This window comes from Olea europaea, chromosome 20 (assembly GCF_002742605.1).
Source record: "Olea europaea var. sylvestris chromosome 20, O_europaea_v1, whole genome shotgun sequence".
In the NCBI taxonomy this organism is placed as follows: Eukaryota; Viridiplantae; Streptophyta; class Magnoliopsida; order Lamiales; family Oleaceae; genus Olea; species Olea europaea.
Genome location: NC_036256.1, coordinates 20,008,605 through 20,032,686, shown reverse-complemented (window position 1 = coordinate 20,032,686; position 24,082 = coordinate 20,008,605). Strand labels below are relative to the sequence as shown.

Below are 24,082 nucleotides of genomic sequence, written 5' to 3'. Positions count from 1 at the left end.
CAAAAAAAGGGAAAAAAAAAAAATTTTTTAAAAAAAAAAGAAAAAAATTTAAAAAAAAAAAAAAAAAAAACGCTAAAAGAATAAAGATGGGTGGAAGGTTATGATCCTAATGAATCGACAATGGAGGGAATTGTTAGCTATTATCACCACTCAAATTCCTTCATCGTTGTTGCCCCAACTTCGATGATCAACCCTTGAATCATCATTCACCTTATTTATTTTCAATCCCTGCATAAAAGATAGCCTATATTTGATAAGATTCTTCAAAACTCATTTCAACCACGTTCTCTCAATAAAATAATTTTATACGTAAATCCATAAAATTTTCCTACGTTTCAACCATATATTCTCCATGAACAATCATCTTTCACAAAATCTATTCTTAAAAATCTACTTGAAACAAGCACACAGTGCAAAAAAGCAAAAAATATCTATTAGAAAACCCAAAAATAGGAGAAATAAGTGCATAAAACAAATTATATCATAAACATAACATTCTTTTACTGGGGGAAAAACACACCAATGAACACCAAATAATCATTCAAACAGAGGGCAAGATTTCAAAATAATTATGCCGAGCAACTCAAAATCACTATTTCATGGTTCAAAACAAGTCCAGTTGCAACATACATAAAAGTATTGGCAAATAGCAACTATTTTCCAGAAAATCCTGAAGAGTTTATGAATTTCCGAGCAGCATCTAATGTCAGTTCTTCATACACCTGGATCACAGCAAGAGAAATGGATAATTAAAAGGATGAATTAAAGAAACAGAAATGTGATTGAAATGGCTACTTACCAAGCAAAGAAATGTATCGATTAAGTATACTTACAAGTTTATTATAAACCTGTTGAAATGCCTTGCAAAATCTTTCTGCTTCAGTTGGACCCATCTGAAAACAAGGCACGCATAACAAGTTATTTTGCCATTTCCCATATTATTTAGAATTCTACTGCTTTTGCGAGAAGTGGTAAACGGTTGATTTACCCTACACGCAAATCAAACGAAAACCACCTAAACTTCATGTTGATAGAGGCAGCAATAAATCACAGCTCACTAGAAAATAAGTAGAGAAGTTACTTATTCTGAAACTAGTTATGTTATTGTCAATATTTGCAACTTAATTGTAACTTTGACCTACAATTAATACTTTATAACTTATTTAAAATAAGTAAAAAAAGAAAAGAAAATTAAGCCTCGCCAAGCAAGCTCGTAGTGGAAATCTTTCGACAGTTATCCAATAAGTCTAATGCAAGCTCAAACAACCCGGTAGATATGCTTTCAAGGCAATCATGAAATAAAAGGATTTTCAGAAAGCGAAAAGGCAAGCTTGCATTCGAATGAAGATGCAATTAAATTAAAACAATGGATGCAATCTGCTACATGAACCACAGAGAAAAATGTGACATCATAAACATAAAATTCAAAATTGCTTCAGAATATAGACCATAAATCTAAAAATACTTAAAGAAAGCTCATCAATTTCTAATAAACAAGATAGTGAAGAATTTTGTGTCATTTATTATGAAGAACAGTTCTTATAATACACAAACGATGAAAACATACCTTCTCTGTGGCAGCCAACTTTAGTTTGTTCCAGAATGCTTCTGTCCCATCCCATACATCAGCGTAAAATATGATTTTCATTACAAAAAAGAAAAATCCAATTGAACAGCAATGAAAATGACACTGCATAGAAAACTTATCTGGCCCCAATTTTTTTTCCCCAGAATTTACATTGGTTCCAAGAAATGACTTAAATAAATGGAGAAAAGCATCATAGATAGTTCACTCCATCCAGTTATTAGCTATAGCTGAAGGTATTTAAGCGAAAGATTAAATAAGTATTGATTAAAGTGGAATCAACACTACAGTAAGTGAAGTACTCAAAAGAGGGGAGATAAACAGGAAAATACAGTATCATATAACTAATTAAAATAGATACAGTTAAAATCTCCAAGTTATATCAGAAGCCTTAGAAAACTTAACAAAGACAACTTTCCACAGGTATGTTTCTTCTTTGAGATGTTCAAAACATTCAAGAGAGAAAAGATGCGAGCATATATGTATCATCTTAACAGGTTTGTTTCGTGTTTTCAAATGTTCATCTCAAAATGACAAAAGGTCAAGATTGAATTGGCTTTGTACCTCTTTTATCCCCACTATCCCGTGCATCATGCCCCTCAGTTTTTGCAGACCCAGATGTTGATTGTCTCAAAGAATCCGAGTCCATCTGAAATACAACTGGAAAATTAACATTTAGAATCCCAAAAGGTATTGACAAAGATAATGAGGGGGAACACTTATCCACAGCAAGCCATGTACTCTAGGATAGGCCCGTACAGTCCTCCAATAACTTGTCATTATCACATAATTGGGGCATGAATCCCTCATAAGCAAAAGCATTCTAAATAAAGGTCCAAAACATGCTTTGCTAAATTAATTGATTTAGCAATAAAATATATGCTCTAAATTTTATTTATTTATTTTTTCATTTTAAACAGCATTAATCTACATCTCTCCAAGATGTTCTATGCATATATATGCTCTAAAACAATCTTGGGCAAACAAGATTTGCAGAAAATCTCATATGACCGCCTCTATCTTGAACTGGGGACCATAAAACCAAGTTTTCATTTTCATGAGAACTCACTTCGTCATTTAAATGTAATGGTTTATTAACCTAAGGCCTGCTAAATATGGTTTCTTTTTTTCTTTTTTTTTTCTTTTTTTTCCTCCTCTTTAGGGGTGCTATTTTAAGCCAAATGACTTGAACCAAACCTATCGAAATCAACCATCGAAAGAACCAAAAGTAATACAGAATGTGAGAAAAATACAAATGGGTACTGCAAGAACACAATATGTAAACCAAATAAAAACAGATAACTAAAACCCTAAAATCAAAATTTCCGGAAAACAATCTTAGGCGTACAAAATTAATAAATAAAAATGCACATATATATGTCAGTAGGGTTTGGAGGCTTACGTGATAATCGCGAGATCGGACGACAGGAAAGAGCTCGAGACAGCGTCGAAATTCAGATTCATCCATCGGAATTGCTGCTACAATAATATAATTAGAAATTCTGTAGGGAGAATATCAAAAAAGAAGAAGAAACGGTGCAGTAACAATTGAAATCTGATAATTGGGTTGGCACTTCTCTCCAGTTTCTCCTGCAGTCTTCCGATGCTTACGCGCATTCAACGTTACACGATTTATGTAGTCGCAATTGCAAAATTCTAGGGCAAAATAGCGGTCGAGTCGGCCCAAGGTTGGGCTCTTTCGAACCAATCATACTACATAGCCAGTGAGCAAGTGATAGACTTTTATTTCCAAACAATATCTGTCTGTTTTTTTTGGGAAAAATTCATGATCCTGGTATATTATTTACATTAATTCAAAAATTAAGTAGATGGTTTGCAAATTCAAAATTCAGATATACATTTAATTAATTAAAAATATTTATTAAATAAATATAATTACGTTACAGCTATACGATTAATGTTTACAGATTCATAATTATAGGTCATAGATTTATTTACTGATCACATATCATCAAATTAATTAGTCCCAAATTATTTTATGGTCACAAATCAAAATTTTGTAGATTACAGATTATTTTGATGTCACAAATCATTCAAATTACAAGTCACAGTTTATCTATGGGTACATATTTTTAAATTTATTGGTCATAGATTATCGAATTTTAAGGTCATAGATTAATAATTAGTTCAAATAGTTTGGTCACATGCACCAAACACCCCACCACTGATTCCGATTCAACACTAATATTTGTCACAAATCACCACCACATTGTAAGTATTATGCCCTAGGTCCAATCAACTTTGGACATAAATAATTTTGATATATAATTAATGCAATTTAATGTCAGATCTATTATTTAATTAATAGACAATTAAATAAATAATAGAGTCCGTAAATTCAAATCTTTGCAATTTGTTAATCACAAGGAGTTGTGATTGTGAGAAACAAATTATATATGATTGAATTTTAAATTGTTCGTGGTCATAAGTAGTAACGAGATACGGATATCGTTATTACGGATAGACCATCACGTGTGATATTTCTTACTTGTGAAGTAAGTAGCTGATCTCACAATCTAAAGTGTGGTGACACATAAATGAACACGTGGATGTTCTGTTATAGACCAAAACATTGGAGACCCGTCGAGAGATTCCACATGGATAATCTGAGTGTCAGTGGTTAATCTCTAACATTCGGTACTGAAATTAGTCTTTTGACTTGAGATCCTCATGGTACCTTATATGAGGACTGTTATATTTTGGCGGTGTTGGATGTTGCTCTGCAAAGGGCCGCTAATACGACATCGTTCGGGTACGTCAAGAATCGTATGAAGGTTGTGATTGACCGATAAATGATTCGTCACTCTTAGATAATAGGAGATTATGATCTGCGTTTCATTCAATTAAGTCGATGATGAAATCCTTGGTCAATGTATACTCATAAGTCGAAAAAGAGTTTTCGACTTATTTTGACTTAATAGTGAAGTGAAAGATATGATCGATAATCGAGATTGGCACATCTCTATATCTCGTAATTGATCGGATCATATGGGCGAAGGATTTTAGTTTCACGGTAAACGAACGAGTTTGGTTTTGTCATATCACATGACATTCCCCGTCACATGTATTGCCCTGACACATTGCTAGATGTCAATTTGGGACGACGAGTGTGAATTGGTGATAAATTAAAAGGGTGTTTTAATTTATCAATTTTGATTAGATCAAAATAATATTTCATGTCGTTAGGTATCGTGATTGGGAGCCTGATGGGTCACACACAAAAGAGAATTGGAAGATTGCAATTTATTAATTAATTAATTTAACAATCATTGGATGAATTAATTAATTGGGTTGGTTGGTTATAGGCCCGAATTGATTAATTGGATTAATTAATTCACGGACCGAATTTAATTAAATGGATTAATTAAATATTGGATTGAATCAGACCAGACCCGTTTGGGCTTATATAAATAATGGCTAGAGTTTTCAATTCATATGATTTTTCTCATAATTATTCTTGCTAGGACAAGAGGAGAAAATCCTGGTAGCTGCAATCTTATTCTCTGTGTGGATCACCGTTGGAGGCTGGACAATTGGACAGCTGTGGATGACGAATCAATATTGCAAGAAGAAAAAGAAAAGCAAAAGGTTTGCAGAATTCTTCAAAGGTACAATCTTTATCACGATTTCTAAACACAAAGGAATTCTCAATGGGAATCGAAATAATATTAATTTTCCGCTGTGCATATATAAATAGATTCCCAACAGTAGTTGCTGCTTGCACCACAATATCGCAACCTCACCACCACTGCTGTAGCCCAAAATTGGCATCACAATCACCACTACAACCTCACTGCCAAAGCCAACACCACTACCACCAGCAAAACTACTCTACAATCGCCACAAAATCAAATTCACAACAATGCACAGCTCACGACTCACCACACCCACAGTAAATACCCACACTAGAAATTACCACGACTGCCACCACCAAACACAACAACACTCAACCCACCACCTCACCACAGTCTCCACGACCAACACAACCACCACCAAAAACCACTACAGCCACCAAGACCAAAACCAGAACCATAGCCAAAATCACTACCAATCACACCCAATAATACACCACCTCGTAACCTCACCAATACCACTGCTAGCATGAGCACTGTCGCTACCATCACCACCACCGTCGTCCTACCAGATCCCCTCACCACCATTACCCCACAACGTTACCAACACCACCAACATCCACGCTGCACAGAGAAACTACTGCAATGTGACCACCACATCACCATCGAACACCCCATCAGAACCTCCAACCAAAACTGTTGCCAGATCAAAAAAACCAAAAAACCTCCCCAAAAAGTGCAAATTAGAACTGTAGCTTCTCGTTGCTGCAAACGTCGCCTCCCCCACGCAAAACACAATGTCGTCTCCCCACGCTAGGGTCGGCATCGAAGCATCTCCTTTGTCGCCGTTGCAGTGTTTGAATGGGTCGTCGACGTCGAGTATAGAGAAGCCAACGTTGAGAAGAGAGGAGGAGACGAGATTGAAAATGGGTGAAATGATTAGGATTTTTAATTGAATTGGGTTGATTAATTATATATAATACCTAATTTGTGAATAATAAAACTTTATATCTGATTTTTTAATTGTAATTTTTAAAGACCTTGTATTATGTAATTTCTTCCTTTTTTTTCCTGTTTATTTTCCCTATTTGTTCAGCATTATTCCTTTTGAACACAAAAAAAAAATAATAATAATAATAACGTACCATAACCTCGGCTTGAGCTCCGAGTTGAGTTCAATCAAGTCAAGCTGAGTTACAAGTACTTGATCTTTTATTTATTTATTTATTTATTTTGACTTCTTTAATTTAATAAATAGGTAACGTAATAGGCCACACATGGCATGAACTATATTGGATATTTTTTTTCCCTTCGCGCTAGGGACACATGACTAATTCCTGTTTATTTAACGTCAAATTTCACATTTTTCATTCAAAAAGGATCCATGAAGCAAAAGTTTGAAATGTTAGGGACCAACTTGCGAGAAATCAAAGGTGCGAGACTTATCATCTAACTGTTTAAAAGGTTTGTGACCTAAGTGCTATTTACCCTAAAGTTTTTAGTTACGTTTCTACAATTAAAAAAAAAAAAAAAAAAAAAAAGGGGGGAAAAAGGAAAAGGGGGCAAAAAAAAAAATTAAAAAAAAATTCCCCACATCTTGTCAAAATCCTCAAATCACCATCTCTCTCTTTAGAGAAGAAATCACAGACAGTAATCTTCTTGAATTCATTACATAAAAAAAAAAAAAAAAAAAAAAAAAAAAATGGTGACATAGGACAAAGGGTCTAACATCAACATTCAACAAAATATCTCCATCTAGATAGAATGGACGGCTTAAGAAGCTCGATCCTTTTTATACCTCTACCCATCCATCAATATAAAGGGGAGCAACATCTAAACTTTATGTTTCCCTTAACAAAATGATTACTTATAGAGCAATATGAAGGGGACCACCATGGTAACTTTATGCTTAACAAAATGATTACTTATACATAGAGCTAAATTGTTAGATTGATTCGCTTAGCTTTTACAATAGATCATTCACAAGAAAAAATTAAAATGAATATGTTGCGCATTGTCCCGTGTCCCTCGGGGTAGTATATTAGAGAATAACGTTCAACTTATATTAGCATCCACAAGACGGGGATAACTAATGACTTCCATTGATAACTCAAGGAATAAAATTAAACTAAGATCTTATTTATTGTATTATCTAATCGTATTACACTATTGTGCATCAAACATGAACATAAACTTCGTGGGTATAGAGGAAAAAAATTCACCATCTGCCCACTTACAAAAATGAACCCAAAAATTAGAAAGTATGTTTTCTCGAATAAAAGAGGAGAAATATACACAAATAAAATGGCAAAAAAGCTACTGATTTACAGAGCAAGTTACAGTAAGTCCATCAAGATGAAGATCTTTCATGCATTTTTGCTCTTGCGAATAACACTCCTGCCAACAAGCCTACAAAACGCGGGTCAAGTTAACAGAAGATTCGTAGTCTAACAATGCTATTAGGTTCGCAAAATTTATAGAAATTTACCAAAAAAGATACTAGCAGAATTTTCCATGCTAGTCGGGACTTTAAAGAGAAGGATACCAGCAACAGAAAGAGGTATCTTGTTTAACGATCCCACGAGGCTGCAGGAAACAAAAATTAGCAAGAGTATAGAGCATATCCACGAGTAAAAACTCGAAAACATAATGATCAAAGAGATAGAAGCTTAAAAGGGGGATTTCAAGGATCGTCCAAAATCCAAGCCTGTTTGGCGAAGCTTGGAAATGAGTAAATTTTGAATAGAGAAGGCATGTAATCAGATAAACCGGAAATCTCACCTGTAAGTTGTAGCCCCGGTTTGATGAAGAAACCACATGGAAGAAAAACTGATTGCTAAACCCAAGAATCCACTAAGCGTCAATATCAGCCAGAAGGTTGGCGATCTCAAAAGTGGTCTGCGATAGGCAAGATAAGTACACAAAGTTTAATAAACGTATGATCACGACCTATGCACAACACAAGTTCTTATGCTCGACCTAATTAGAAATCAACAACTAAAGCAAAACATAGCACATGGATCTAGCACTACTACATCCGGAGAAAATACGTAGGATTGTTAAATAGGTTGAATCGAATCTTCATGAAGTATACTGGTGCAAATAATTGTATCTTTAAATTAATTGAATAAATGATCTATGCTTAAATATAGGAATTGGCAGTAAATAATCATAAATTATGAAAAGGAAAACAAAACTCACGTTCTTGAAAGATAATCAACCTCATTGAATACAAAAACGAGCAAAATCCCAAGAGGCAGTGAAAGTGCATTGTTTAGGAGGACCATTGAAAACTCATTCAGGTCTCCAGAGATGGTGACTTGCTTAGCAGTATCCATAACCCTGCGCAAAGTCAACTGCATCACAGGAAAATGGTATCTATTTCAAGATTAATCGGCAACTAATTAAGAAGAAATGGTTAATAATGTGTAGAGAATCCATTAGCTAAATAGTCCTAGAAACTTCTCGTTGTGGTTTTTGCAAAGCCTCGTGTATGATCCCTCTTGGTTATTAGTTCCTTCAAAAAGACATTTGCAGCATGTCTATAGCACAGTACTCAACAACACTGCATAGGACAATGGTCAAAAAACAACAACATTGCATAGGACAATGGTCAAAAAATTAATTTCTTTTTCTTCGCTTAGCATTGTACAATGTACATTTAAATGTAGCAAATGTATCATAATTACTGTGTAAAAATAGGATTATCAAATGGGTGTATAAATTGCCTACACATCTGCTTGAAATGCTTTAAAGCAATTTAATTGAAGATTATGTAATATGAACAAGAAGCTGTTCCTGCGGGCTTAGAGTTAGCTTCCTGAAGGATCTTCTTTCTCGCCCAATGAAATTCCATTGCAGCAACTAGCAAGTATTATCGCTCAATGAAAATCCATCAGCTAAATAGTCCTAGAAACTGCTAGTTGTGGTTTGTTGGAGCTATGGGATTCCAACTGAGCACCTTTTGAGTGAGATTTTGTGGGAGGACTTGAGGTGGTTGTTTACCTTGTGGCGCTGATCCCCAAGGCTTAAACCCAAGTCGATTCTCTGGAACCATCATTTTTAATCCCATGTCATTTATCAACAATTCAGTCCGACAGCTAGCCTGAAATTGCTAGACATGATCTCAGTGTTCCCTACTTCACTCTCTCCTCCTTCAAGTGTAATTTCAACTTTTAATGGTCTTCAAACCCTTCTCATACCAAATGTATTGAGATTCAGCTGAACTTGGAAGCAAGCAAGAATGGAGGTATCTTTACTTTTGTATCACGTAACAGATTAGGGCACTATGAAAATTGCTTGTTATTAAATAATACCACAAAAGTTACAAACGCACAAAAAGATGATAGTGTCAAAATAAGAAAATTTGTCATATTATTCATTGTATTATTAGGAAGCAATGTGAGAAACACGAGTACTCACAGAATATGATGCTGTCAACAAACAATTAATAAACTGCCATGCATATCCAATGGCATGAAAAGAGAGATCTGTAAATCCTCCAGATATTGCTGAAATTATCTGCATTACACAGTGATGAAGGAGGTCATTCGAGAAGATCAGTTAAAGCTAATATTCCAAAAAACTGCTATTAACATGCTGGTTGACTAAGAGCATGTTTGGGAAGTGTTCATAAATGGTTTAAATTATAAATAGAATGAGTGGTGGATAAGTGATAGTACTTGTTAGCCCCTCGACATGTTTGGATAAAAAATGACATGTATCTTTATACAAAACAAATAAACATGAGCAAACATATCCCAAGTTATTATTTTTATTTAATTGGAGAATTTGAGTGTGATTAAAAGCATGTATGTCAACAATACTTTTACCCGCACATTTATTATCTACATATTCAGTATGATTCACAATTTATAAGCACTTAAAAGAACTACCAAACAAGCACTAATTAAGATTATATTATGATCAGTTAGCGTTTGCTATTTAAACTTTGATAGTCAAGATGGATCTGCTGTTTAGCACAACACTTGTGCTGCTGGCCAAGAAAGCTTTATAGAATCAATGGACTGTTAAGCTTTATTAATCAGAACATAGCTTAATTAATAAAGGTTTGATTGAGAGTAGTGTAACTAATTTGAATGAACAAAACATACTCTTAGCCACTTGACATACCATTAGGAAAAGTGCTGCCCAAACTCTATTGTCATGGCGCTTGTTGAAAAGATACATTTCACCGACAGCAGTCATCACATTGGTTACATTCTTCAGAACTGTAACCATTGCAATATTAATGTACTTCAGACTGCAAAGAATTTGGACGATTTGTTAGGCAAAGGAAGAAATGAGAACATAGTAGGAAATTTTCTTCTTACAAGGGATTTCTAGTGGAAACAAATAAAAATAAATTTTCTTCTTACATGGGATTCCTAGTGGAAACAAATAAAAAGAAGCATTAAATCAGGCAAGGATAAGCCAATAGAAAACAGAACTAAATCTTGAGTATCATTAACAATAATACTTCAGTATTATGAAGGTGAAATATAGGGAGAAATAAGATAACTAGATGAAGAAAACTTCATACCTGAACATACTAGTGATCAGCATCCCAACAAATATTACATTAACAGGCAACCAGACCTTTATTAATCTCCATGTGAGTGGTTCCGTTGTAATTATGCCAAGGAAACTCAAAGTGGAAACAACAATTACTGCAACAAAATTCTGCACCAGTAAACAAATATTTGTTAGCTTACCGTAGAGAATTATTTAAATGAATAAAGACTGCAATTTCTCATGGTGAATAAATAAGGAATCTTTTATGGCAGGTAACCTGGTACAGCATTAAAGATATTCCGGCATTAAAGTCATAACTTGAGAGAACAAACTTGTTAACCAGTATCATGCTACAGGAAGAAATACAATACGCAAGGCCAGACAACAAGGCTTGGTTGTGTATTATGTTCACGTTTGTGCTTTTCACTGGTCTCCCTCTATTTTCTTCCAACTTCAAACTTTCAGCATCAATCTGATCGTTACTGTTCAAAGCCTTCATCCAAAAGACGATCTGTGACCAAGTAGAATAAAAGAATGAACAACTAAGATTTTCATTTGAGAAACAACAAATAATCAAAGCAAGTCTGCATTTCAACAGACAGGAAACATATCAGAACTGCATAAGATATTAAAGAAAAGAAAAAGGAAAATCAGAACGTTTATCAGTTGCCCTTATTGCAATATATGTAGGAAACTTAATTTCCACCATAGGTTACCAATCTAGAATTGAAATTTTGATTTCATTTAAGATAGAATGTTTATATATGTAAGAAACTTAATTTCCACCATAGGTCACCAATCTAGAATTGAAATTTTGATTCCATTTCAGATACATTGTGTCGCAACTCCAAAGATATGAATTAAGAGGGGATCTATTCACATAACATACGAATTTTCAGAAAATAGTATGTGGGTAGGTGAGTGTAAACAAAGAATATATACACATAGGGATCTCTGTAATTAACCTTTCGCCAAAACAAGGTTATTGTCAAAAGGAAGGAATTAAATCACGACTCATCATTTGGGCTTGAATGAAATTTAGAGACCATCTTGGAGCATTTATTATCTTCTTTTTTTTCATTTATGTTTGTGGTGCTTTCTGGAAGTGGTTTGAAGAATATGGTTTTATGATTTGAGACAGTGAGCCCGTACGATATTTCATGCACATACAATCAAACAGTCAAAATAATATCGCTGTTAGCTGATGTAGCATGGTGGTAATAAATAGGGTCTGCCCTGTTGCCCATGAAATTCGGATGAAGAATTTGATGGATATATAAGCTTTCTCTTGAAAATGTTGCCTAATTTCAACCAGTGAAGTAAATGTAAAGGGTAACCTTCCTTTGTTTACTACAGCAAAGATCTGGTTTTAGAGCATGTTTGTCAAATCTTACATTATAATTCAAGTTGGTCAAACATACTCTTTATCCACAAATCACATAGGTCCCACAACTTACTACTCACTTATTACTTACATATTCCCCCCAACTAAGTACTTAAACGCATTATCAAACAAGCACTTAGATTTCAATAAAACATACTTCTTGTTTTCTTAAGTTTGCACTGTGTGAATGGAGTTTTCTGGAAACTAAGAAAGGGTATTCTGCAAACAAAGTGACATAAAAAGAGTACACAATTGAAAAAAAAAAAATCATTTCTTGTAAATACTTTGAAACGACTTGACCATCATATTATGCATGGCCAATTATCTGAACCTAACTGACAATGATGACAACTTAAATACACACTAGACATGCACATTTGTCAAAGCACAGATAGAGCCACCTCCGGTGAAACTGGATTTGTAAAACTAAAATGATTTTCATAAAAATGCTATATAAAAGAAAAATTCATTATCACGAAGGCTTCAAACAGAGCATACCTGCTGACTACTTCTCTTCTAACTGAACTAGACTGTGATCTTGCGAGCCGTTAAGCTGATGATTTTTGGAACTACTTTTGCCAATTTGGGACCCTTATTAAGCCTTAGATCTTATTTCTTTCTAAATGGGATCAGCAAATGAAGAGAAGCAACTATAAAAAGTGCACTAAAATAAGGAAAATAATAATGGAATCAGTGTAGATATTCAACGTAAATTATAAAATGTAGTTTCACAAATTCTGTGGCAGTTTGCAAAATTATTACTTACAGTTCCATTCACAAAACAAAGATATCGAATTGTAATATTTCAACAAAACACAAAATAAGGCGATAATGGAGAATGCAAACAGAACTAATTCCCCACATTCAGTGGTTGTAAATTTTTTGAACAAGAACATTTGTCTGACCACAGATTTTTCGAAGTCTTCTGAATCTGTTGAACTAGATTTTTGTTAAATGTTCTAAAAACTTCGACTCTGTTTGTTTAAGCAGGAAATATTTCTTTATAAACTCTCCCTTTGACCTTTCCTTTGACCTAAAATGAATCAGTAAGGGAAATGAATCCTCCAAGAAAAATACTCCCACTACTCATGGAAGAATAAGGGAGTTGCTAGACCATTTCTTGTTGAAACAAAGGAAGAAAAAACCCATTTTACTTTTCGGCGAAATGTAAAAATGGCTCATCAGTTGTCAAATAAATTATGTCATTTTCATATGATCTATAAATAGATATATTGCGCCAGAAGTTGTAATTCAGAATCGAAAATGGAGCAACACACAGACACAGCAAAACTCACTAATAAAACATCAACTATTATATTCCTTCCAAAATCGTAATTTATGATCCAGTGCAACAATTTTCATTAAAAATTAATAAAAAACTGTTTCCAATCAAATTATGGACAAATATGGAATCTTTTTTCGCTAGACTAATAAAACCAAGAATGCTTCTGAGTTCTTCACCAATCAAAGAAACAAGCTCAACAAACATAAAAATAATCGGTCAAAATCAAATAACCGAAATACCCATCTTAATTTTGATATTAAGAATACAACCCTGTATCATCACACACATATATATTGAGACACAGAGAGAGAGAGAGGGAGAGAGTTACCTCTTGACAGATATTATATGCCAAATACACTCAATATAGTGTCTATATATATATATATTTGGGTATGATTTAATCTGCTTAGAAGGGGAGGTAGGTTACTGTTTACAGTTTACCATGAAGTTGGACGTTGGGAAAAATGTCAGAGAGAGAGTGAGAGAGACGAGAAAGGCAAAGATTGGCGAGAAGAAATTTTGCTATTAATAGAATATTGGGATTTGCAGTTTTTTCCGTTTAATTATGAATTTCTAATGAGATTTTCTTGTTTTGGTTTCAAATCCGACCCGGTCACCGGCGTTAAACGGATTGGATAGGCCCACACAGAGATCCAATACCATAATTCTTGCGGATCGGGTCATGCTCTTATTCGATTTTGAAGTTATTTTTTTGAAGAACCGAACAATTGAAAACAACAAGGGTGAGGCCACCTCGAATCTTGACTACTCGACCTACCTTTTCGCTAATGCTTGAAATATTTCTAGTCAAATGTGTTGATAAATAATTTTTAGGCTAAATATATTTACACCATAGTTTTAAATAAATACATTACATTTTAACAGCATAAAAATTTCATAATTTTTACACATTATCATATTTATATCTCAAACTTTTGTCATTGCATTCTCATTCTCAAACTAACATAAATTATTTTCGATTGTGGTTTCTTTCAAAAAAAAAAATAATAATAATAAAATTTAAAAGAGAGTAAAATGACTCATTTATACATTGTATTTTCAAATAAGCAAAACAAAAGAATAATGAAAAATGTGATAAATATTTGACTTTCATTTTAAAGCACGTTAACAATATTTTTTTTCAATCAATAAAGTGTTAAAAATAACAAATAAGAATGTGATTAAGAAAAAAGTTAATAATATAAGTGTGATAATAAATAAAAGTTAATGACCTTTATTTTAATTAAAATGTGATGTATTTATGAAAAGATAAGGTGCAAATATATCCACTTTTATGTTGTGAACTCTAGAGGTGAAGGGCATAAGATTCCATATGTCCGATTTAAAAACTGAAATTTGACAACTAGGGCCCGTTTGGTAGGGATTTTGAGAATTAATTTTTTGACCGTTAGAAGAAAAGTGGGGTCCACATGTGAGAGAAGAAATTAAAAATTACGACTTGAATAGTAAAATAACGGTCAAAAAATCAATTTTTTAGGGCAAAAAATCCCTACCAAACGGGGCCTATATGTGAATATATTTTAATCATGAGATGTTCTCAACTAAGATTTTGATAAATTTTAAAACATTACATATTCTAATAAATTTCATGGATTTAAATAGTTCTATAAAGAATATCATCAAATATGACGAAATATCAAATGACTTGATGATGCGTATTTTTAAGTTTGAAATCTTTATACATTACTAATTATTGAGAATACCTAAATTTTAAAGAATTTTATTGAATTGCATTAAAATCTCAATTTGGGACACCTAATTTTTAATAAATTTCATTAAAATCCATTAAAATATGAATTGAGCACACCAAAATTTAGAAAAATTTAAAATTTTATTAATATCTCAATTGATGACACCAACATACTTTTTATTCATATATTTTATAGATTCACAACTACTATTCACTTTTTATTCGAAAGGATTTATAGCTAATAGTCACTTAAATGTTAATATATTTAAGCAATAACAATATATTTATTTCTTTGTGAAAATTTTGGGTCATTGTGTTTATATTCAAATTAGTTTAATTTTATTTGGATTTGCAATTGAAAAAGTATCTCGTCTTGTGTTACTCATTTCTTTTGAAGGAATGAATGGCTATGACCTTTCTAAAATCATTAATGCTGACTGTGCAGGCCACGTGAAAAAATAATCCTCCACCCCCTTGTTTGTGTATGGCCTGTACAATCCCTGTGAAATAGGTCCGTACTGCCAGCACAACTTTTCTAAAATAATTGCATCGTGATCGTGTATGAGACTTTAAATTTCGATATTTCTTTTCCAGACAACCCTCAAGTGATATTTGCTCACGGATGAACACATGGCAGAATTTCATTCATTTCAATCCAAAAAAAAAAAAAAAAAGTTTCTCCATACTAATGTTAATATGTACTTTTTAAAATATTCTTTTCCTAAAATGAATGTTGTGATTTGTACATGTCTCTGAATGGAAAGGGCACATTTGTAGACTTGTATTTTGGTTACCTATATATGCAAATGGTATTATGCAAGTAATGAAAGAATTATTCATATGTACCAAATGGTGTCCCCCTCTCATAAAGTATGTGAGCCCCACGTGAATTTAAATATGTCGGCATGTGGTCCCCACCGCTGTTGTGAGTGGTTGATAAAATATTTGATAAAAAATTCGGTACATGTGGTATTGCCCTTTTATATGATTTTCTTTTTAATCAATTATGTTACATGTACATTTTGTTTGACATTATTTTTTACATTGTTCCATGTGTCAAAACATGATTGAAAAGTTCTTTTTTTTTTATATATATATTTTTGCCCTAAAAAAAACTTTCCCGTCCACCACTTTTTAAATTTTCACACAATGTCAAATAATGTGTACACCAATCACCAGGGGATCTACACTTGGCATTGGAAAGGGAAAACGGGTCTTACATTAAAGGTCCTATATTTGTAGTTGGTCTCAAAAGGGCGAAAATCAGTAGCATTTGCTTTTTGTTTTTTGCCTCCTTTTGGCCCTCATTAAATTACATTCCAATACAATCTATTTTTCTCACTTCTATTTTCAACCACACAATCTTCCATAAAATAATATTACATGTAAATAAAAAACTTTTCCTTCTTTTTCAATCACTCATTTTACAAAAAAATACTATTCCTCCCATTTTCATTACCAAAAAATAGGGGCCAAACGATTCCAAAGAGGACAAGTGTTTAACGGAGATTGTGAAGAATAAGAAATGAAAGATCAGCAAGAACAGAAATCTCAACTTACAAGATCTTATGTCAGATTAACAATGACAATTCTTAGAAGAAACACATGGCAAAATAACTGCAATTTGCTTATCCATTCTAATCAAATCGATGGTAGAAGTTTTCAATTCTATGCATAATTGTTCACCATGAAAGTACAAACCGCAAGTACATGAATGACGATCAAATAATAAAGTGGATTTTGAGTCCGAATTGTCGGTTTCTCGAGAAATTCTTGAATAATGTTTATTTCTGATTACACATCTTTAATCAATTTAATTTTAACAATTTAAACAAATACACAATAAAGATTTGATTTTAAAAAATTAGGAAAAATAAACTAAAAATTTACAAAATAAGAAAATATAAAGAGGTCGGAAAAAATGTGGTTGTAATCTTCACAAGTCAATTAACAAAATACTCATATATGATGTTAGACCCAATTTTTCAATTTTACTTAATTATCTCTCTCGAGCGAAATTAATACTAATTGATTAGTTTGATCTACTAAATCTCTATGTCGAATAAAATCAAAGAACCACATTAAATCTTTGTGAAAATAGTTCAATAGATCACTTAAAGTTACGGGTATATTTCTATCCCTTACACTAACTTAATGTACTTACTATTTAGTCTAAAATGCACAATCTTTTCTAGAACGATATACAAATTACGAAACTCGATAATTTAATGGCCAAATAAATTAAAGATATTTAACATAATAATAAATACACGTGAAAAATAAGCATTTTAATATTGAATACTAAATACTATAATTAATTAAAGTTAGGTTAAGGAAGGAGGTGGTGGCTAAGTAGAATGTGCATGGTGACTCCATTTTGTTTGTTATGTCAAATATCGAACCAAATATACAAGAATACTCAAGAATTCTTTGCAAAAACCAAGTTACAAAGCAGAAATTTATTCCCTTTCAAGAAAACTCAGATGGAGGCATCAAAGAGAAGATCATTACATTTGGGGCTTAAACTCAATAAAACTAGGATTGTACCCGTCTGTGTGACCACAACATCCACCCAGAAAACCCTTATGCATTCCTCTATCGATTAAAGAATATTCGTTTATGGACCTAAATCACTAACCTGAGGACCACTTTTTAATGACAGTGCAGCTCTTTATATATATGAGAATGTTCTTTATATACTAGGCACTCATTGCTTGTTGGCACTGCCGTAAGACTTGTAGGCCACTCTAATTCATTTAAGCATTACCTGGTACAAGATCAATTGTAGGAAGACTAAAGGTAGAAAACACATTTAATGATTTGCTTTACCACTGATAAGTGTATCATTTGAACTGCACATTTATGGTTATTGTGATACAAGATGGAATGTCTTCTCCACCCATTATTTTCATTAACAATAGTGTAAATAATTTCATTTCTGGTTTACTCTTGTCCTTAATATTCATTAACCATTGAAACATCTTGCAGGTTTAGGATGGAAGTCTTGGAAGAAGCGATAGTTTATCCTTACTCGCACTTCTTTGATTTTCTTCAAGAATGACTCTGTTAGCTTACTTTTATGCATCTGTTCTTTTTATTCTTTGATTTCTGATGATGTGAATTTGATACTTTCTGCTTATTTCCTTCTATTAAGCACACCTAATACTTCTGGCTAGTTCGTATTAGGTTCATTGTTAGTCTTACAGACTTAGCTTTTAATATTTTAATGACTGTACGACTATGGCTTTCCTCTAGAGTGCCCGTCCACAGCGAGGCAGTGAAATAAATCTGACTTTTGGGGGGCATTGATTTAAATAATTCAGGAAGGTATGAATCAACAACACAAATTTGTGGACTCTCTCTCTCTCTCTCTCTCTCTCACTCTTCCCTCTCTTTCCCTGTGCCAAAACTGTTTATGTGTTTCTCTTGCAATATCCTTGAATTTTCTTGTGTTCAGTGTTGTAGTTCGAGAAGATAAGAAGCCACTTACTGTTTTGTTTCCTTATGGACGTGATGGCCGGGCATTTACTCTTAAAGTCCGTAAAAGATCTTTTTCTTTTTCTTGCTGTTTTGAAATTCCAGGCAGAGACATCAGAGGACTTGTATGAGTGGAAGACAGCCCTAGAACACGCTCTTGAACAAGCACCAAGTGCTGCACTTGTGATGGGATATTTAGGAGTAAAACTAGTGATACAGCTGAAGGGTCCTTCCATCAATGTCAGTACATGCTTGTTATCCTTTTCATTTTCTTTCTTCAGGAAATTACGCCTCAGAGCTTTGTAATGCATCTTTCATCTTTTTATAACAATAGTACATAATCCAGCACTGTCATTTGCTATAAGGCGCATCAGTAGCCGTCAAAGCAACATGGAACTTTGGCCACCCTCCCACCTCGTCACCTCATCAGACATCCTCATAAAGTAAGGAAAATGCCACTTTGTCCGAAAAATGTTTGACACTCGGGATGACCGACCCTCACAAAGTGCGCGGGTCTCACGTGAATTAAATAATGCCTGACCCTCGGGATGACCGACCCTCACAAAGTGCGCGGGTCTCACGTGAATTAAATAATGCCTGACCCTCGAGGTGTGTGTGTTCGGTCATCTCCTATATCAACCATTATGTTCCCTTAGCTCGATCCTAAAAGGAACATACAATTCCTCTGAACCACTATGACTACCCATATGGTGCATTACTAGAGTTAAAAAATTATACGTCGCGAAGAAAACCTCCAAAGATAATAACACCAACAGAAAAGACGAACTCCCCATAATTTTCATTGTAATCATCTATCCTATACTGATAATATAAAGCGCTAATTCTTACATATTTTTTCAAAGTCAACCCACAATCCAATTGCTCTATCTAAACATTTTACAAGTATAAACAAAACCAAGCCTTTAATTCCTTCAATTCACTAGTCCCAAAACTCAGTTTTAGAATGAAGATTACACCTTGGCTTCAGCACTTGCAGAAATCGACCTGTCAATACAAAATTAACAAACACATGGAAATAAATTATGGGCTTCAGTAATATTGAATACACTTCAAATAAAGAAAATTACCAGTCCAAAAAAGCCGATTTTGTCAGAAAAATAAAGATTTCCAGTGATCAGTCGAAAATATGAACTGCCAACAAATTACAAGCAAACGAATCTTTTAATCAAAAGAAATATCAAAACCTAAACAAACATTCACTTATTCACAAGCTATTTACATACACAAGATCGTTTATGAAATTTACACTACAATAAGATCAGTAGATAGATATCTCAAATAAATATGAAGTGTGTAAACAGCAGATCTAGGAACATACCAATGGAGAAAAAGATGGGCATTGTTGAAAAATCTCAAAAACTGAAAAAACTAAATTCGAGATACAGAGAGTAAGACACCAAAGTTGTCCGACGCTGGCTTTACGTGACTTCTGCAGAAGGTATGTATGCAATATATTATTCACGCCTCCCATACTTTAAAACTTTCAACTAAAGTCCCTCAAAAGAGATTTCGGTTCATTTATAGACCCAATTTCGAGTGAGGAAAACCGAAAAAGTAGAACCACACTCTCCAACCTTTTCACGTAGTGAAAAATTGGCCATCTAACCTTCAAAAGTAAGACTTTGACTCTTCAACACAATTTTAAAGTTTTTAGATTGGATCTTCATATGGAAATCGACGCTGTGGAAGTTAAATTCGTCTATGACTTTCAAATTCAAGTTAGGAAAATATTAAGCATTTTGACGAATTTACCCTCCAATTTTAACTCACATGAAGTTACATGTGATTTTAATATTCACATTATTGATTTTAGTCACGTGGGATGACTCAAAATCTTACTTTTGAAGATTGATGATATTGTTTGAAAGATTGAGGAGTGAGCCCTAATTTTTCCATCTAAAAATTAGCTATTTGGTCCCAAATATTACACATCCATTCTCGATAAGTAACCATTCAAAATTTAGTAAAATTGCCACTTTAATCTTCACATAAAAATGCCCTACTTCAAATTTTTTTAGGACAACCAATTTGAAAAGCAAAGCCCAACATTTGTAAAGTTGAACAAATGAGGATCACATGATGATTAACATAGAGGTGGAAATTTTTTTATTGTAAGAGACTGATTGTGCAATGATAGGGACTAGCATATACTCAAAACAATATTTCTAGGACTGGTAATGAAATTTCTGCTTCATATATATTGATTGAAAGATTGAATTAATAAAACTAAACAAAGTTAACGAATCATGTCTATTCATGACATGTTTGATAATGGTCATTATTTTGGAAAGGTGGTTTTTTGAATAGTGATTTTTTAGAGAATGTATAATTATAAAGTAGAAAAAAATTTGAATTTACGTGTAAAATATTTTAGTATGTGAATTTGTGGTTGAAACGTGCTATTTGCTTTTCTTTTCAATCTGATCTAATATTGTTCAGTATAACAATAAAATGTCGCTTGAGCTTTGACACTTATGGTCCGTTTGATTGTAAAGATGGAATTGAATTTAATTGAAAAAGAATTTAAGGGAATTGAATTGTTTAGAAATTATTTTCTTGAAAATTGTAAATTATTGTGTTTGATTAGTATAATTTTCCACGTGAAAAATGTTGAAATTTTGAATCTTTTGACTTTCGTTTGATCTTGTTTTTCATGAAAATTGTCAACTAAATGGATAATTTCTTTTACAATTGTTGATAGATTTTGTTTCCATTGCTAAAAAAAATAATAAATCAAAAAATTGAAAAATTGAAAATAAATCAAAATGAAAAGCTGGAAAACCAAATTCCCACCAAAATGGTGGAAGAAAATGTGGAAAACCAAATTCCCACCAAAATGGTGGAGGAAAAGGCACATGTGTGGAGGAAAATGTGGAAATCAAATACCCTAAAAAATTTAGCAATCAAACACTACATTTTGGTTCCATGGAAAATATATCCAATCAAACATGTCCTAAAAAAAGATTAATGGACTGTCCAATGATTGTTCCTTGATTATTTATATCAAAATCACATGAAAATATCTTAAAACACTATTGTTACAATTCGTGACAAAACTAAAAATCTTTGTTATCAATACAATAATAACTATTAATTCAAAAAAAATAAAAATATCCATAAATATCACAACTTAGTACGTCTAGTACAAGATGTGCAAATAATATATGAACATGATAACGTGGAAAATATATCAATACAATACGACAATAACATTAGGTTCTAAAAGAAAGATATGAACAACATGAAACGAACAACATGAAACTACATGTTTCAAGTTATTCTACAGAATCTATGCTCATCACAAGAGTAATGTTATATCAAGCTTAAATTATACTCCTCAATAAACGCAAATAAAACCAGGCTTATTGCTGTTGATTCGACGATCCATGTAACATTTCCGGAAGTACCAGCTAGCTCTAAGTCCGAGTGGCTCTGCTAGAAAAAAGCTCGGCTGCCATAGAAAACCCTGGAATTGTCCTTTTTCTTCTCTTCAATTTTTATATTCTTGTCAAGGTTCTGAATAATATCACCTTGATTGTCAGTTTCAGGTCTATCTAAAGCCATTGGGAGCTTCATTTTGGCCAAAGATTCAGTAAATTGTTGCATGCTTCTCATGTACATATCAACTATCTGCTGCTGCATCGCTGATTCTTCTGCCTCAAGATCAGCACTTCTTGAATGAGTTGAAACTAAATTAGTCTCATTCTCTTCCTTTTTCTCACTTTCCTTCTTTGATGTTGGAGTTTCGGGGCAAGAACTGAACCTTGGATTGGCATCTACCTTCATAATTGAAGCAACATTAGGGAAATTTAAGGTATCAGCAAATGTGTAATTCTTTTTATCCATTGAATCAGCAGAGTTTCGATCATCGCTCAAACTTGTCATCGTAGAACTGAAAAAACCTGAATTCTGAATGCTTCCATCTGGAGAAACTGAATCAGTCCGATACTCCTCAGAAGAATCAGCAGTCATTTCATAGTCCTCAACAGGGGGATTTGGGGCAGACCCGAGTTGAAGAAATGAACCATCGGGCTTCTCGGGCCATGGCCTGAGAAGGGTTCCAGGTTTTGCCAAGAAAAAATATTCTGAAACCATTTGTTGGTTTTCATTAACTACATTAATATCGGGAAAGTCTAAACTGAAATACGCTTCTGGGATCTTTTTATCCACCAAAAGATCAGAAGTTATAGACGAATCACCAACCGAATCAGATAAAGAATTTACAGAGGGAATGAGGGGAGCATTTTGATTTGCACTCAAAGAAAGGGATAATTTGATAGTACCAGCTGGGGAGTGCAACAAATCAGTAGAAGACAGGCTAAAATCTTTAGTCACTTTTCCTTGTCCAATTACCAAAGAAATCGGGAGTAAGGTGAATCCAAGAAGCTGATCATCCATGAAGTTCTTAGCCCGGCTAAGCATCCAGATTTCGCATTTAAGTACAGCGTCGATCTGGTTGATTTTCATGATCAAATCCTCATTGAATTCAGGATTCTTCCCTCCACCGTTGATGATCCTTGTTGACAGAGTCTCGTCCGGATTACAGGTGAGAGAGAATTTTGCATAAACATCTTGGTTGTCATAGATACATATGTTATGAATATTCCTAGCATGATGAACATGGATTTCAAGAATCCCAGAAAAATCTGCATCCCCATCTGGATTTGCAGTCGGGTTGTAGATGAATCCAGGGACTTTATCAAAAGAATCCATGCTCATAAACAAAAAGTCAGAAATTCTACTGGTTGATGATTCGGAATTGTTGAATATGAGAATCTTGACTCTATATGACAATGGAAAGAGATATCCAATCAATCAAGAAACAGAGGCAAATAAAATGAACGAAATCAATGTACTTGAGGTAAATAGATCTGAATCCATATTTTTACTTGAATAGGGCTTAAATGAGTTCTACTATGCAACGTCAAGCAGTTCCACTTTCTCGTCCCAATCTTGCCCCAAGAAATGCACTAACGAGAAGCAGCTCTAGATTCGAAAAAGTCCCTCTAAAGATCAATATGATTTACACAACCTGAAAGGAAAACACCAGATTAGGATTAGCGTACAGATGTTGTGTGTGTTTGAGAGGGAGAGGGAGAGGGGGAGAGAGAGAGAGAGAGAGAGAGAGAGAGAGAGGGTGAGACTTGCAGTGAAAGCTCAGATTCATTCAACAAATGCAAGTTGATAAGTAGGAGGTTAGCAGTAGGTGAAAAGAATGGAAAATAGAATCAAAAGAGTGGATGATGATGTTAGATAGTTGGTACAGAGTGATTTTTCTTTGCTTGAAAATTCAATTTCTTCCACTTCTAGTGATAAAAACTTGCTCCACTTTGGGTGGGGAGACCCCACCAGGACCCATCTTCATCATCAACCTCTCCTCCACGCTTTCCATAATTTCAAGACCATAATTTTTTTGTCCACTATCTTTTTCGACGTCTTTTGGATTATCGATTGTTCTAATGAACAAAACCTCGACATTTCTCATGTCAAGACAATTGAACTTTGACTTCAT

General features: G+C 33.6%; 3 protein-coding genes and 1 long non-coding RNA gene across 7 annotated transcripts; all 4 read right to left on the bottom strand.

Annotated features, from left to right (window-relative positions):
• Window positions 1–49: 49 nt before the first annotated feature.
• Window positions 50–3,287, bottom strand: LOC111369967. Of its 3 annotated transcripts, XM_022991706.1 has the most exons (6): window positions 2,988–3,285; window positions 2,150–2,234; window positions 1,568–1,608; window positions 834–893; window positions 631–722; window positions 50–228 (listed from the first exon to the last, which is right to left on the bottom strand). In XM_022991706.1, the coding sequence occupies exons 1-5, from the start codon at window positions 3,051–3,053 to the stop codon at window positions 654–656; spliced, it is 321 nt and encodes a 106-aa protein (XP_022847474.1). In that variant the 5' UTR covers window positions 3,054–3,285; the 3' UTR covers window positions 50–228; window positions 631–653. The 3 variants fall into 3 exon arrangements, with proteins under 3 accessions (XP_022847474.1, XP_022847475.1, XP_022847473.1); XM_022991707.1 differs by lacking the exon at window positions 50–228 and having other exon boundaries at window positions 441–722; window positions 1,568–1,605; window positions 2,988–3,287; XM_022991705.1 differs by lacking the exon at window positions 50–228 and having other exon boundaries at window positions 451–722; window positions 2,988–3,283.
• Window positions 3,288–7,296: 4,009 nt separating this feature from the next.
• On the bottom strand, window positions 7,297–13,928 carry LOC111369966 (GDP-mannose transporter GONST1-like). 2 transcript variants are annotated; one of them, XM_022991703.1, is made up of 10 exons: window positions 13,690–13,910; window positions 12,575–12,740; window positions 10,970–11,203; window positions 10,721–10,860; window positions 10,312–10,441; window positions 9,601–9,699; window positions 8,380–8,534; window positions 7,960–8,076; window positions 7,667–7,764; window positions 7,297–7,587 (listed from the first exon to the last, which is right to left on the bottom strand). In XM_022991703.1, the coding sequence occupies exons 3-10, from the start codon at window positions 11,189–11,191 to the stop codon at window positions 7,529–7,531; spliced, it is 1,020 nt and encodes a 339-aa protein (XP_022847471.1). In that variant the 5' UTR covers window positions 11,192–11,203; window positions 12,575–12,740; window positions 13,690–13,910; the 3' UTR covers window positions 7,297–7,528. The 2 variants fall into 2 exon arrangements, with proteins under 2 accessions (XP_022847471.1, XP_022847470.1); XM_022991702.1 differs by lacking the exon at window positions 12,575–12,740 and having other exon boundaries at window positions 13,690–13,928.
• A 5,419-nt stretch (window positions 13,929–19,347) lies between these two features.
• Window positions 19,348–19,975, bottom strand: LOC111369260. The gene is made up of 3 exons (XR_002698094.1): window positions 19,889–19,975; window positions 19,638–19,701; window positions 19,348–19,554 (listed from the first exon to the last, which is right to left on the bottom strand). It is a non-coding gene; the product is annotated as an uncharacterized LOC111369260 (long non-coding RNA).
• A 1,706-nt stretch (window positions 19,976–21,681) lies between these two features.
• LOC111369965 lies at window positions 21,682–23,708 on the bottom strand. The gene is made up of 2 exons (XM_022991701.1): window positions 23,460–23,708; window positions 21,682–23,353 (listed from the first exon to the last, which is right to left on the bottom strand). Exon 2 carries the CDS (start codon window positions 23,287–23,289, stop codon window positions 22,006–22,008), a length of 1,284 nt encoding a protein of 427 aa, XP_022847469.1. The 5' UTR covers window positions 23,290–23,353; window positions 23,460–23,708; the 3' UTR covers window positions 21,682–22,005.
• Window positions 23,709–24,082: the final 374 nt, after the last annotated feature.